The 15,723-nt window shown below is 34.1% G+C and overlaps 2 protein-coding genes across 9 annotated transcripts in view; one reads left to right on the top strand and one right to left on the bottom strand.

The window, feature by feature from the left end:
• LOC124360498 (voltage-dependent calcium channel type A subunit alpha-1) overlaps window positions 1–15,723 on the bottom strand; it is a 344,248-nt gene that overhangs the window by 125,487 nt on the left and 203,038 nt on the right. The gene's annotated exons all lie outside the window — the stretch shown is intronic.
• LOC124360500 lies at window positions 3,157–8,429 on the top strand. The gene is made up of 4 exons (XM_046814187.1): window positions 3,157–3,353; window positions 3,965–4,019; window positions 6,818–6,896; window positions 8,156–8,429. Exons 1-4 carry the CDS (start codon window positions 3,291–3,293, stop codon window positions 8,352–8,354), a joined length of 396 nt encoding a protein of 131 aa, XP_046670143.1. The 5' UTR covers window positions 3,157–3,290; the 3' UTR covers window positions 8,355–8,429.

The following is a 15,723-nucleotide window of genomic DNA, read 5'->3' as shown; positions in this document are numbered from 1 at the left end:
GCGTTTTCTACACTGCTGTGAACTAGGCGTCCCCTCTATTTCATCGACTGAGCTGAGGCTGAGCAAGTACAAAGTTTGTAGTTGTATACAGGTAATTCATAATCCTGTTATTTACAGCAGTTACTTGTTCCGAATGTAGAAGAAAGCAATCGCTTGAGCTTGTAGGAGAGCAACAATGAAATACATGTGTGCAGACCAGAGTATGGATTGTAATGAACTCATGAAGGTACCACCGCAATACATAGCTGGACGCAGATTCCTTTGGGATTCCGGTTCGGGATTATGTTCCCTGTTGAATCAACTGTCTCAAAACAGAACTCGATCTAAGAATAGAGGCTTAATTTAAACGTCCAGTACAATTTTTAATGTGTCCGGGGATGTTTGCATACTTGTAGTAGCACAAAGATGGCAGAGAGAAGGCTTGTAGCAGTGATTTCTTGTACGAATGAAAGTACGAAAAAGAATGACGCTCTTGGCGGAATTCGATCGTCTAAGAGCGTTGATAATCTACAAGTTTGTTCTTTGTTTAAAGTTTGATATTGGCGATGGATGGTTTGAAAGTATAATATAAGTTTGGCCTTTATTTCAACTCGGTTACTTACGTAAATCGCCGCAAGGGTTCTATTTATTTGTTCATGAAATATAGAGCTGAGAAAGCTCTGCGGGAGGAGTGTCAGAGTGGGGTGAATTAAAATTGGATAGTGTTGTACACATAACACTGTATCAAATTGTATCAATGCTCTTCCAGTCTGTTATTATTTGTTTATTTACTTAATGTATTACACTTAGCTATTTTATACAGTTCATTTATCCGGCATGTATCCGGTATTACGAAATCAAACAGTTATCACAAGCTATTGAAACAGGGGCAATGAAACGTGGAGAGTCATGAATAGGTAGCTTTCTCAGAGATTTTTGGAGATGATAATTTATAGAAAATCATCCTGTTAAAAGATTTTGTTCGGTAAATTCTTTTTGATGGATTGCAGTTAAGAATAAAAGCTTGTTTAAGATATGGACATCTCCTAAAACCGTTTATTACTTTAGAGTTGCATCGAAACGGATATATAAGTTTCCGATTACGTCTTTTTGCGAAGCTGTGAACACACGGATAGTTTTTATACTAATGATATTTTTTTAAGACGAGCTGATGTGATTATTTTCTTTAAGACGTGTCTAATACTCGAAGTCTGATGAAGGTTTACAAATGTGTTAATAAAGAGTAAAACATCGAAGATGATGGAGGAGAAAGGACATTTTTGACATGAGTATTCTTAATAGTGAATACCACTACCCTCGGGGATGTGCCAGGACAAATTGAGAGTACAGTGAAGTACCTCCTCTCGCAAGTACACGTAATCACTGGGTCTTAACGAATAAGAATTGTTAATTCAATGTAATCACACAAGTCATACTACCGGTAATGGGGGTCGTGTTACAGGTTATCGCTGTAATTATATAAATTAGTTATAGATATATATTAGGTATTTCTCCTGTGAAGAACGTTTTTATTCAAGGGGAAATGACACACGCGTCATATAGTATTTGAGATTCTTAAATACTTTCTCTTTCATCGCATCCTATGTGCCTTTTGGCAATTGACATCTAAACCAATCGTAGTTGTAAAGTGTTTTAGTGTCATTAGTTGGACACTTAAACCCTTCATGAGTTGGAATATGAACGGTATGACATAAGAAATTCTTAAGGAGTGTTTCCTAGAGATTCTTTTTGTGGGCAGGACTAGACCCTCTGAGAAGCCCAACCCAAATTGTTAAACTTTTTTGCATCAGGAATAACTGATAAAAAAGAGCTTTAAGGGACAGATTGACAAGCCACCTCCGCCTCTCTGTCTCAGTCAGTTAAAATAATGGTGTTAAAAGAATATACCATCCAGAATTTGTCAGTCAGTGCTACACATGATATAGTTTGAACGAATATAGCAAAGGCTGCAAACAAATTAAAGCATGAACATTTTGCTTTTATGCTCAGTTTGCAAACTTATCATCCCTGGTTCCGAAAGGATTTTATAGTCTGAATGGGCTAAGAGCGAATCACCTGGAAATCGCTCGGAAATAAATCTGTTTAGATGTTCCGCCGAGTTGCTGGTTATCGTATAACTGAGACATGTTATAAAAACTGCCACATAATGCATGGATGTATATTAAACGCCATACTGTGTACAGCACAGTGGTGGTGGGTTAACTGTACCACGTCACATAAACAGTTCGACTTGTGAAAGGCGTCATAAATCCGAAATGGTCAGCAAAATTGGCGATTACCGATGTGTTATTGGCATCCACTTGTATATAGTAACTAATGTCCATACACTCAGTGGTTAAACCATACAGTACATTTAAATTACGCTTGGTCTCTCTTAAAAGTACAATTTTATAATCAATTGGCACGGTATCCGAAAATCTGAGAGGTGTCTCGTCTTCTCCAAAGCAGATTTGTAAACGGTTTTAATAGGAAAAAATGCCCACTAGAGATGATAAGGACTTCTGAACAATCTCCCCACCCTTCCTTATCGCAGTTCTCCTCCCAAAAAAGGATTGATACTGTAGATATTTATGCCCTTAGTGTTATTCTTTTCCGTCCGATTATCTATATTCTTGTTTATTTTAGTTCATGCTGCCAGCACTGTTGGAAAAAATCGAATGCCGTTTGAATAGAAATTGTCTTGTGCTTAGGTCACAAACATCTTTAAGGACAAGATTTTATTTTCACATAGTAGTTATTTTATGTTATGAGATACATTATATAGAAGAAGAGAAAGTAATGGTTACATCAATTACCATAACGTGTGTAATATGTTTGCGGCCTCATCTGATAATTATGATTATTAGGTACGTTTGTGTCCGAGAGCAAAGAACGAAACACTAATACAACTCGCATATTGTCACGTACGTAAAGTGAATTAAGGTTATTTACGATTTAACCAGGATTTGCAAAATATTATATTTTTAACAAATAAATTCCTTTCAATAATTGATACAAAAATAATTATTTTCACACTTTTCTCACGTTTATTAAAATTAGGTTCTTCTTTGAATATACTTACGTAATATAAAAGTTGTGTTTTCATTTAAGATTACTTGTAATGTTATTATGCCTAGTAATTGCCAGGTAGTGGTACTCGTTAAATTTTGACTCCGTCGTTTCTATAGCAATTAGAAAAATGGCTAAGTGAAAATTTGTTATACCTTTTGTAAATTTTAGTTTGTCATGATCCAAGCTATAAAACTAAGAGCACTCAGTTGTCTTGTATCACGGCATGCTGGGAGATCGGCATGCTGAGAAAAGCCGCCAAGGCCTCAAGACCGATCCTGGCTAGTCCTCACTTAGTCCGTCAGGTATTTATCTATCTGTTAATAGTTACTGTTGGTTAGCTGGCATTACACGAAAGACCAGGATTAAATACCGCACTTTTCCACTCTTCTCCAATTGAAAATATGTCTCTTTTCAGTAAAATACAAACACTAAAATCTTGTAACTATTTCATTCAAACTATATAACTACTCATTCGACTAGATTATAATTATAAAATTGTGTTCCATGGCATCCACAGACGAGACACCTTAATTTGTCGATAACTCTGTAATAACTTGTGAAAGGTAATAACTACATTAATTGGAAGTAATATCACCAGTCATAATCATCAGTTACCGATTTGTTAAACTGGTTCATAAATAGTACTGAAAGTAATGTGGTGTTTGAAACTACCCAATATTTGTTAATTGAGGTTATGTTTACCAGTAAGTTAACGAAACTATAAAATAGTCACTATATATTTAATTCCAAGAGCTTTCGTTATCATCAAAACACTCATTAACGTACTAATAATGAACTAGCGGCGTGCTATAGAGTGAGTATATATGAGTAGATTATTGGCTAATATAAGGACAGGTGTAGTGTATCGATCTTATGTAAGTAGCAGTTATCTAATCAGCTGTTGTGTTGACAGACTCGTCGCATTCGATCTGCCAGACACTACGGAACCATCGCAAGGAAACAAACAGGTATGTAGCAAATTTCATACGAGTATCCGAGGGGTACGATGAAATAAAGAAACAAACGTTATAACTCGGAAAGAGATGTAATCAAAGCTATATAATCAATTAATGTTGACCAACAAATTTTCAACAATTCAAATAGATCGAGACTAATGCCTCTAGCTATAGAGTGTAACATCGTAACTGCAGATGTGTACGTTTCGTGGTAATGTATGATTTTAGTGACTATTAATTGAGATCAGACTAATAATAGTATCGGTTATATAAACATTTTTATAATATATTAAAAAATATTTTAAGTTCTGTTTTTCAAATTATGTTTATTAAAGGACGAGAAAAAATAAACGAGATTATAATTTGTTGAGTTTTAGCTTGTTACTCTATTCTATCATCAATAAGTTAACTCCGCAACTTGTTATATGTAACTCATAGGTTTTTGTGATTTTACGTAAAAGTAATCATTCTCATAATGAAACTTAAATTATTTCTCGTACAAAGAATCGTATAGTTAATAATCGTATAAACTAAACAATATTATTTAAATTAAACGTCCTGGGTTTTATGTTCAGTACACTGTCCTTATATTTATTATAACACAAGATAAAGTGTATTTATTATAACATGGATGAACAGGATTGAATACGTAGGTATCGTCCCTTAAAGCTACATGGTACAAACATACACGTTTTAAATGATAAAAAACCAGGATCATTTAATAAAACATGAAACTACATACACTGTGTTGATCTACAGTATGTAGGCCAATTTAATTTCCCTGTAAAACCTTTTCAATAATAAAAACTAGTTATAATCATTCATTCTAAAAACTCGGTATGTAAAGTTTATCTGGAACATGGAGTAGACTATGAATTTATAGTGTTTGATAAGTACCGTAGTTTCAAATATTTTAATTAAGATAAGTAACTAATTATGATATATTAACCTTTAAAATTCTGTAAGCGATAATTTGTGCCTGTCGATAAACTGCTAAATAGAAAATGTCATAATATCTCACAAGCTATAGAAAGGTTTCCAACCTGTGTGTGTGTGTGTGTGTGTGTGTGTGTGTGTGTGTGTGTGTGTGTGTGTGTGTGTGTGTGTGTGTGTGTGTGTGTGTGTGTGTGTGTGTGTGTGTGTGTGTGTGTGTGTGTGTGTGTGTGTGTGTGTGTGTGTGTGTGTGTGTGTGTGTGTGTGTGTGTGTGTGTGTGTGTGTGTGTGTGTGTGTGTGTGTGTGTGTGTGTGTGTGTGTGTGTGTGTGTGTGTGTGTGTGTGTGTGTGTGTGTGTGTGTGTGTGTGTGTGTGTGTGTGTGTGTGTGTGTGTGTGTGTGTGTGTGTGGTGTGTGTGTGTGTGTGTGTGTGTGTGTGTGTGTGTGTGTGTGTGTGTGTGTGTGTGTGGTGTGTGTGTGTGTGTGTGTGTGTGTGTGTGTGTGTGTGTGTGTGTGTGTGTGTGTGTGTGTGTGTGTGTGTGTGTGTGTGTGTGTGTGGTGTGTGTGTGTGTGTGTGTGTGTGTGTGTGTGTGTGTGTGTGGTGTGTGTGTGTGTGTGTGTGTGTGTGTGTGTGTGTGTGTGTGTGTGTGTGTGTGTGTGTGTGTGTGTGTGTGTGTGTGTGTGTGTGTGTGTGTGTGTGTGTGTGGTGTGTGTGTGTGTGTGTGTGTGTGTGTGTGTGTGTGTGTGTGTGTGTGTGTGTGTGTTGTGTGTGTGTGTGTGTGTGTGTGTGTGTGTGTGTGTGTGTGTGTGTGTGGTGTGTGTGTGTGTGTGTGTGTGTGTGTGTGTGTGTGTGTGTGTGTGTGTGTGTGTGTGTGTGTGTGTGTGTGTGTGTGTGTGTGTGTGTGTGGTGTGTGTGTGTGTGTGTGTGTGTGTGTGTGTGTGTGTGTGTGTGTGTGTGTGTGTGTGTGTGTGTGTGTGGTGTGTGTGTGTGTGTGTGTGTGTGTGTGTGTGTGTGTGTGTGTGTGTGTGTGTGTGTGTGTGTGTGTGTGTGTGTGTGTGTGTGTGTGTGTGTGTGTGTGTGTGTGTGTGTGTGTGTGTGTGTGTGTGTGTGTGTGTGTGTGTGTGTGTGTGTGTGTGTGTGTGTGTGTGTGTGTGTGTGTGTGTGTGTGTGTGTGTGTGTGTGTGTGTGTGTGTGTGTGTGTGTGTGTGTGTGTGTGTGTGTGTGTGTGTGTGTGTGTGTGTGTGTGTGTGTGTGTGTGTGTGTGTGTGTGTGTGTGTGTGTGTGTGTGTGTGTGTGTGTGTGTGTGTGTGTGTGTGTGTGTGTGTGTGTGTGTGTGTGTGTGTGTGTGTGTGTGTGTGTGTGTGTGTGTGTGTGTGTGTGTGTGTGTGTGTGTGTGTGTGTCTGTGTGTGTCTGTCTGTAACGATAATGTGTTATTTTTATGGAGAAAGTTGAATCGAATTTTGTCATAACTAAAATGTTGTGCACATATTAGGTGTTTAATAATACGAGTTAACATTGTCTATGGATCTCTTTCTTATATATACTTGTACCATGTGTTAGTTTCATTCTCATCTTTATTTTCTCCTACTAGATCTAAGGGTAGTTAAGGAAATGTTTTGTTCTTTTCCAGTCAGAACACAGTAAAATTATTTAATTCTTGTCAAATATTTATATTCTGAAACTTAAAAGTATTTAGAAAAATTGTATTGCGTTACCTATTTTATTTTACAGAGCTGTTTTTAACTGACTGGTCAAAACTACAACCGTAAGTAAAATTATTAGAAAGTATTGTTTTTCTTGTTTAAGAATATAAAATTCTTCATGTTAGTTGACAAACTACGAATTTTTATATTCATTCATGTTTGTGGAATTTTAGGGAAAAAACAATCGACGAAAGCCGGAAAAGAAAACACAAGCAGGTTGTTTGTGGTGCTTCGTGAGGCGAGCCAGGGCAGGTGAGTGTCATACAAGTAAGGGTAGGGATTCCTGTATATATACCAGCCATATTAGTGTTAGAATCAGGACACTAAACACATTTGCTGTTAGACTTTGACCTGTCATAGCGATTGATGTTGCTGTAGTGAAGCAAAAAGTGTTTATATTCCAAAATTTAAAAAGCGATACTAGGGAATGCACGTAACGATATGTGTTCTTTTTATGGAGAAAGTTGAATCGAATTTTGCCATAACAAAAATGTTTTGGAATCTTCCATAGATATATGTTTTATTTGGATATACTAAAACTAACATTTCTAATGGGTCTTCTGTTTTGGTAAAATTCTTTTTGCCTTGTATTTATATATTTGTTGAAAAAAAAATATTAAAAAGTTAATAAACCTAATAAAATTATTAAGCACTGATAAATGTAATCTATCACACTTACCATGTTCTAGAGACAAAATTTATTGACGATATACAGAATGTAAACTAATTTAAACATGGTTATCGGAGAAATCAATTAATCTTAGTCTAAAGAGAAATACAAACCGTTATGAATTTTAACAGCTACAGAAAATTAACCTTATCATATGAATTGAATTCTATTCAACTAATATCTTTAAAACACCCTAAGTAACAACTCCTCTTTTAAAGATTTATTGGTCAAATACTAAATTACTAATCACAAACATTACTTGACGAAAAGGTATTACATCCATGAAATAAACTTAGTTTTTAAAATTTTACAAAGTTCAAATGAACTACAAGTTACAAAAAGACGTATCCTGTGGATGAAAAACTTGTCATGTGAATTTAGAAAACGCGATTAATAAATCCTATGTAAAAAATTGTCCTATTTATAGTATTTCAATGTATTTACTTTGCCGACAAGAATAACAGCTCTTACGTACTTTTGTGTACGTAAGTACAACGATTTGAAGACAACTATCGTTACCGTTGGTATGAATCATAACGATATTCGGCAAATTCGTCAAAATATTGCCTGCATAACTCAGGTCACTTGAAAAACCCACTAATTGGCAATGAATAGCAAAACATATTATTGACTCGACGTCAGCTCACCTTTGAAAAATTCACAATTTCTTCATATAACTACATATGTAGGAATTTTGTTAATGTTTGAATAATATACTTTATTTACTTTCTACCTTTTCTATTATACGTTATTGTATACGTCATACAATATATGAAACTAAGACAGTTATCGCCGAGACATAGTGTCAATGTATTGAATATAATAAAAATTTTGTTTTCAGGTACTACAGATTCGAGAGGCTCTACCCCCGTCGGGTACAGAGATTACGACCCCCTGGTGCACGGCATGAGGGAGTGGATGCCCCTGAAGCCTTCAGACCCCTTAGCAATACCCAGCACTACCAGCGAGATGGCCCGCTCCATCATCGCCAATGTGATACAAAAGCTTCCGGACGACGACCTGTCTCCCTCGTAAAATAAATATTAAATTATGTGTTGCTGTAAAATATTGGTATGATTGTGTTTTATTGATAAACTGAATATGGCACACAGTTAGTGCAGCTGTTTAATTTCATGTGAGTAACACAATTTTATAATTGTATGTCGTGAGTAAGTAAGCCAGATACATTTTTCCTGCTGAAAGTTTCCCTTTAAACGCGTGAAAGCATTCGTGAATGATGGTTAAAATAATCTTGCGAAACTTTACCACGCCATCTCACAAGCATTCTACGTTTATTGATTGTCGTTTAGCACGAATCCTTTAAAGAAATAAGGCAGTGAGTGATTACATCTTTAATAGGATTTTAATGGAGAGTTCTCTCATGGATGCGTTTAAATTGAGAATGTCCTATTCCAAAACATCTAAAAAGAAGTACTCGTATCCCAAGAGTCTTGGTCTCTATGTGTACGTAAAAGTATTTTTTGAACGATAGTTATCATGATAATACTAATATATGAAGCCTTGGCCTGTTTTAGAAAAACGTATACACTGTGCTTCTTGAACATGTGAACAACGAAGTGTTTAAAACAAAAATATTAAAATATGCTATTCTAAAGTTTGGATTTTTAATGTTGATATCTGAAAGAGAAAAGTAATTAGAAAATTCTCTGTTATGTATTCTAGTATTTTACTTTGCCTGGATTATTACGTGTAAGAGATGCTCGTCTAGCATTACAACATTGATTTTATTTTATAAAACGTTTACAGTATTACGGTATGAAATAAGTAGGCAATTTCCATTGTAAAAGCTATGCATTTGAAATAATTATCGAACGAAACATGCTTGTTAAAGCATTGTTTAATTTTCACGTTTTATATACTATAATTTACTTGTTTTGAAATGCTTTATTTTTGCGAGTTAGTAATCAGGCATCAGAAAACCGTCCTTTGTAATTTCTTCCAGTGAGAAGAGATATATTATAAAAATATATCAAAAACCTAAACTGAAAATCAGATTGATAATGGTAATGTCCTCCATGCCATTAAGGCCTCACGACTAAGTCATCAGTCATGCAATCATTATTTATCTAGTTGTATGACGATAATATAACTGTCATGAATTGTATGTGACGATTGGTTTTAAGTATGTCAAGCTATGAAACATATAATGTATTAAAAATTATCGTGCCTCATTCCTAACGCTTTCGACCGATACCGTCCCATTTTTGACTTCCACTAAAACAAGCGTGGGTGACGATAGATCCCGTTGTTAGGGAATACTCCTCTATGGATTTCAAGGCAAGCTCTTTTTGACAAAGACTGCTATTTTGACTACTACTGTTTTAATCACTCTGTAGTAATTGTCAACTATTTAACACACGTTTTTTTATAGACGACTTACATAAACATAACTGTGAATTTTGCCCATTACTTGTACTGTAATAAAGTATCTTTTTTCTAACAACACGTCTGTTCTCTCTCCAGTTTGTCTCAGCATATAATAATTACTTATAAAACACCGTATAAGTAATACTCAGAAGTTATTTATACAAGCGAAATGGTTTACGCTCATTATCACTGTTACCTATTATCATTGCACTCTTTGATCATAAAGTGTTAGGATTTATAGGTTTAAGGGGTTTTTCTCTTGTATTGTCCTTGGTGGTATGGAAAGATAAAGACTTATTTGACTTATTGGATAAGGAAATAGGATGCGTGTTATCTGATGAAGTTTTCCAGCCTCACTCCCTATTGGCAACGAAAATTGAGTTCATCCACCGCTGCTGAGCCCTCTTGGAGTATTGCGGTCCATTGGACAGAACGGCTGTTTCATGTATACCGGAAGTCGTTATTTCGCCTGAATATGTTATATAAAGCTGATTTAACAGTTACGAGTTGTTACGTCTCTGACGGTTGCTTTGGAGTGTCGAACTAAGAAAAATTTTGGTATACTCCCATTTCAACCTGTCCAAAATGTTGCACAGATGAAGGCTTTGACTCTATTGATTTAAAGATGAACCCGGTTGTTTGCTTATACAGCACATTTGACTCCCGGCTCCCTGACTGCAAAGTAAAAGTTAGGCTAGAACATTTCAAAACTGCATTTGATTATGATAGCAATGATTCAACAAGACACATAGAATGGTAATTTGTTTTACTAAAAAGGAACATTTTTTAGAAAATTTCCATGTTTACTGAGCTGTAATTTCAAATATGCGTCGAATCTACGTCACCGCAAAAAGAGACATGATTTCCAATTACTTTCAAAATATCAATACTTGATTCCTTTCTATTACGCCTTGCTTTCTTTTAGCCTTTTTGTTTGTGAAAAAAAAAAAACTGTTTCCACTGTTTTATATGCAAAATACGACTCCTTTTTTGTCATGCTGTATTAAAGGAAACGTAATATTTAATAGCATGTCTTTTATTTCTGTTTTGAAATAATCATTGTTTTCTGATGATGTATTAAGTGATGTTTCCCAGCATGTGGAAGCCCTGGTAATAGTTTTATTACGGTATATTAGATTAACTTTGTGTATGTCTAATAATTATATTACTAGGGTCAGAAACTTGTTTCTTGTCGTGTATTATTCTTACATGAGTTTTTCAACTTGATCCCAGTTTTCTCTATGAAGATACTAATTGATAGTTGTAAAATGTCTTTGAATAATTCGGATTCGTTCCTTCTTTTCTTTTAAGTAATTATCTTTTTTGATGGTGAGGATGGTAGTGGAAGCAATAAACTACGATTAGAATATTTTAATATTTTTGGTCATTCATTATTTGTGAACACGACTGCCCAGTATATTTTTGAATCAGATTCCAGCAGTTTCTTTACTCACTTTTATTTCTTCAGATGTCAATCATAATAATTTTTTTCCCCTGCTTTGTTTTTGTTAAATTTGAAATGTATTATGAAAAATTAATAAACTCCAACAAACGATAGTTATTGCAGTGTAAAACGACAAGGATAGTCTCTGGTACGTTTTTTACTTACTATCTCTGACACACAGTGACCGGTTGAAAATCATTATCATATTTTTTTATTTTAGTTCCGTTCAACAAACTTTTTCAAATCTATAGAAAATTTTAAAACACTTTAAAAAATTTCATTTACTTTATAATTTAGAAATCAAGTTTCACTCACCATGATGAAAGATTAGTATGACACTCTACGTTACTAAAATTGCATTTTTCTAAAAGTAAAATATTTCAATTTTTGTGCTAAGAGCATTAAAATTTTGGAGAGTAAATAATATTTCCTATACTATATATAAGTTAAGATTAACTGTATTACGAACATATTTAGAATGTAGCCTACTTCTAAAATCCGAAAACACTTAGAGACCAATTTAAACGACCTACCTGTATGCTTAAAAAAATTATTTTGATTTGAAAGGCAATTTAACATAACATGACATAATACAGTTAGGCTGCACACAACCACGATGTTATGTGCAAATTAAAGTTTTTTAAATTAAACTAAAAAACATTCCTGTTGGCTTAAAATCAGGTAAATATATTGAAATGTATTGAAATTTCTTAAGAACTGCCTTATGGTTAAAATGTATACAACCATGTCCCAATAGGGCAAAGCGTTGTCGTACATTTGAAATACTAAAAGTGAACAATTTCACGAAAATTGGTATGCATTAATAATAGTTACTTTTCTCAAATTTACTTCGTCACATTCTTCAGCAATAAAAAAAATACATATCAGTGTAAGAACCTTCGGTTAATACATTTTTTCCCACGCTCTAAGGAAACAGGAAGAATCTGAAAACCCCTAAAATACCTAACATTCCCCAAATTAGGCAAAAATATGTATATGGTTGACGTTGTGTTTTTAGAACCGGCCGTATTTAAACAAAATTAAAGCAACGGTAAACCCGACTGGCTTGAAGGATAAACAACACGTCTACTACCTACATAATTATTGATAAGTCCCTACTAGACTGAGTGTAAATAGGTTACTGGCGTTGGTTTACTTGTTAGCAACGGCTACACTTACTGTTAAAGAACATTTTTTTTATAGTTAATTCTTTAATTTGTATCAGAATTTGTAACAGTTAATTGAAAATATTGTATGTATTTATATTATTTCAAATTGCAGTAAATAATTAAGCAGTTGCTTTTTCTTGTTAATTAAATAATGGGTGATATAAATGAAGTGTTAAACGCCTGTCTGTCAAACTTTCTGACTACTTATTTTTATTTTTGCATTCATAAATGATGACAGATTTAAGTAAATTTTAATACAACTCAAAGACATGATATGAAAAATACCTCAGCCACCCTGCTTAAAAAAAAAACATATAATAGGTTGTGTTTACGAAGTAAAAAACCTGAATAATTCAAATTGGCTTGCTGAAATTGTTTATTCCTAAAGAGGGAAATGTTTGTTCAATGTTTAACAAAAATATTCACAAACTATTATAGAAGTGATATTTTGTTAACATATAAGATAGTTATCACAGTGAAGTTTGTACGCAAGCTCAGATCAAATCAATTAAGGCTATTAAACTAAACAACTTAGCACGTGCAGAACTTTTTAGAAGGTAGAATTTTCTTCTTGGACATTTCAAGACGTCAAATATCTATCTGTTTTGGACTATTACCGCCTGCGAACAATATCGCGGGGTAGAGTACGATAAGCGGACCCGGTTTGTTATATCAAAATTAGCAAACGATATTACTTAATCACAACCATCGATATAATCAATCGATACTGATTAATTATTTTGAACAATTAACTTAAAAATCTACATCTACAGCTGTAAACACTTTCAAATAATACACGTATTTCAATTGTACATAAGTAACATTTATTATTAAAAATGGCAGTCAATTTTAGAAAACTAGACGACATTGCTTTGAAAGATGATAAGACATGTTTTTAGTGGCTTCAACTTGTTGGAATCGTACAGAAAAACCCAGTATGTGAAATTTGTGGGAAATAAACAACTGTAACTATGAGAGGAGCAAATATGGTCGTCTTCAGTTTTCATAATTTTGTTATAATAATTTGTTTGATCACTGTAAATATTAAATTCATATTTAAATTTAAAACATAATGATTGTTATTGAGGACTATAGATACTTTTATATTGATTGATAGTCTAGGATTTGAGATGCGAATATTAGGTATCACAGGAATATTAGGATGGTTACATTCTTCGACATAAAAAACCGGGTCCGCTTATCGTACCCTACCCATATCGCGTATACTACTGTAGCGATCCCGAAGCTATAATGCGATTGCAACAGATAGAATAAATAGTTTAATTCCAGACTTACAGGTTCGACAGACTTCAAGGAGAACGACTCTGGGGCTGACTACATACTAACTTGTTAAGTTGCGTAACAGGACCCAGCTACAGCCCCCACCACCGCCTGGTCACGCCAACGATATAGAAATTTTAATTTTACGATTTTTCAATGTATATATTTTAGTATTAACTATATACGTTATAACAAATCGTCAGATAAAATTACATTATTGTTGCATTGCTCTGTATACGTTAAGTTATCAAAAGCTCTGAAAAGGAACGCAAATATAAACTAAATAAATGTGGCCCAACTAGCATTAGAAAATTATAATTTTATCTATTGTAATCCGATATAATTTATTTTGATACATTATTACCTTTTTTATCTCAGGATCAATAAAAGTTTAAAACGTATGAAAAGCAGAACACAGAAAAACTACTTACTGTTAGTATTGGTTCAATACAAATATAATTCAGTGACGAAAACGTAGTATTACGTTTACAATTAACTGATGACGTATAGTAATAAAGCTATTGTTCAAATGTAGCAGTAATACGTTTTTGGAGAATCTTATTATTTTCGACAGTAATAATTTACATGGTTGTCACATTACAAGCTAAAAATACGTTACACCACGTGTCGCGTAACAGGCTTCCTTGAGGTTACATGCAGAGATTAACATCTATAGCAACGCGGTAAAATGTCATATGATTTTGCTCAATTTGTTTTAAAATTGAAGTTCTATTGAAGTTCTGTTTATATTAATTTGTGTATTATTAGTTCAGTTAGTTAGGTAGTCTGTGGTATTCTTGTTGCTATCAAGGTTACACAATGTGAAAGTGTTCACTAACACTCAGCCAAAACACACGGAGTGACAAGCATCATCGAACTTAGTGTTGTCTAAATGATATAAATGAAGTCTCATGCAAACGTTTTTAGGTCAGTTTATTATCGAGTTTTCGTCCGAACAGGCATACAGAAATGAAATCTTTCCAGCCCTTCGATTGATTGGCTCGAAAGAATGATAAGACTGGTTCGACTACTAAAAATTTACCGGTAATAACACTTGAAAGTTACATACGTCCCTTTCACACTTATGGAACCTACACGGGAAGGTGGGAGTGTTATATCAGCATTACAAATATTACATCAGAACCATACTACAAGGTCACTCTAGCCTGTATCGGGTCTTGATGTACGCATAACATATTAATTATGTTTACTTTATTATATCAGTAGTGAAACCTGTAAAAGTATTTTTTATTTTTCATAATAAATTAACGAAAACCTACCTACCTTAACCTATTAATGACCCTGGTGATAAATTTACTGAATTAGAACTTATCTTAGTAGAAATCTAAACAAATTGTAAAGGTGGTTTACTTTTGTTAATAAAGTTTATTTTGTTAAACGTTAACTATTTGGCTCCACTATTCTTTCAGTCAGTATCTTAGAATCCAGTAATCTTGCTGGACTGGGTAAAATATTCGTCATGAAACAATTGTATCTATGTACGAAGGGTTGCGAAGGTATACTGTAAGGGCACGGTGCAGCTCTCTCTTCCCACTCGAGGATATGTAATTTCTGCACGATACAATCTCTCTACTCGACAGTACAGCTAAGCCTCACTGACCTACAGATAGTTCCAGGAAACCGAATACTCATAAGCCAGCACTTGGGAAAGTTGATATGCTCATGTTTACTATCCTCTTTTGCATCGTTTGTGCTTGGCACAGTTCTCTTCGCCAACACTAAGCTCTCCCTCACTATCATGAAACTTCTCCGACTAGCATTTTTCCAAACTGTTGGCTGTTGGCTAGGAAAGCCAACGCCTAAAATTTGACAGTTTTAATTTTAGTCGTACAACTAACAATATATATTATGAATAGTTGACCATAATATTATAATATTACGACCGTATTATATAAAGAATTTTTATGAACTTTTATGAGTATTACGTATTATATCATAATGTACGAGTATAACTGTGTACTAATGAAATACATTTGGTATTTATTCGTTGAATATATAAATAATCTACTTAATTGTTGTAATTTGTTGTGTACTGACAGTGCTGTATATGTTTCCTACTTCATCATTGTTATGTGTGGCTAATAGACCGGTTTTATTTATGTGAAT

This window comes from Homalodisca vitripennis, chromosome 4 (assembly GCF_021130785.1).
Source record: "Homalodisca vitripennis isolate AUS2020 chromosome 4, UT_GWSS_2.1, whole genome shotgun sequence".
In the NCBI taxonomy this organism is placed as follows: Eukaryota; Metazoa; Arthropoda; class Insecta; order Hemiptera; family Cicadellidae; genus Homalodisca; species Homalodisca vitripennis.
Note: the sequence above shows the minus strand (reverse complement) of the source record. Positions and strands in the feature narration are given on the sequence as shown.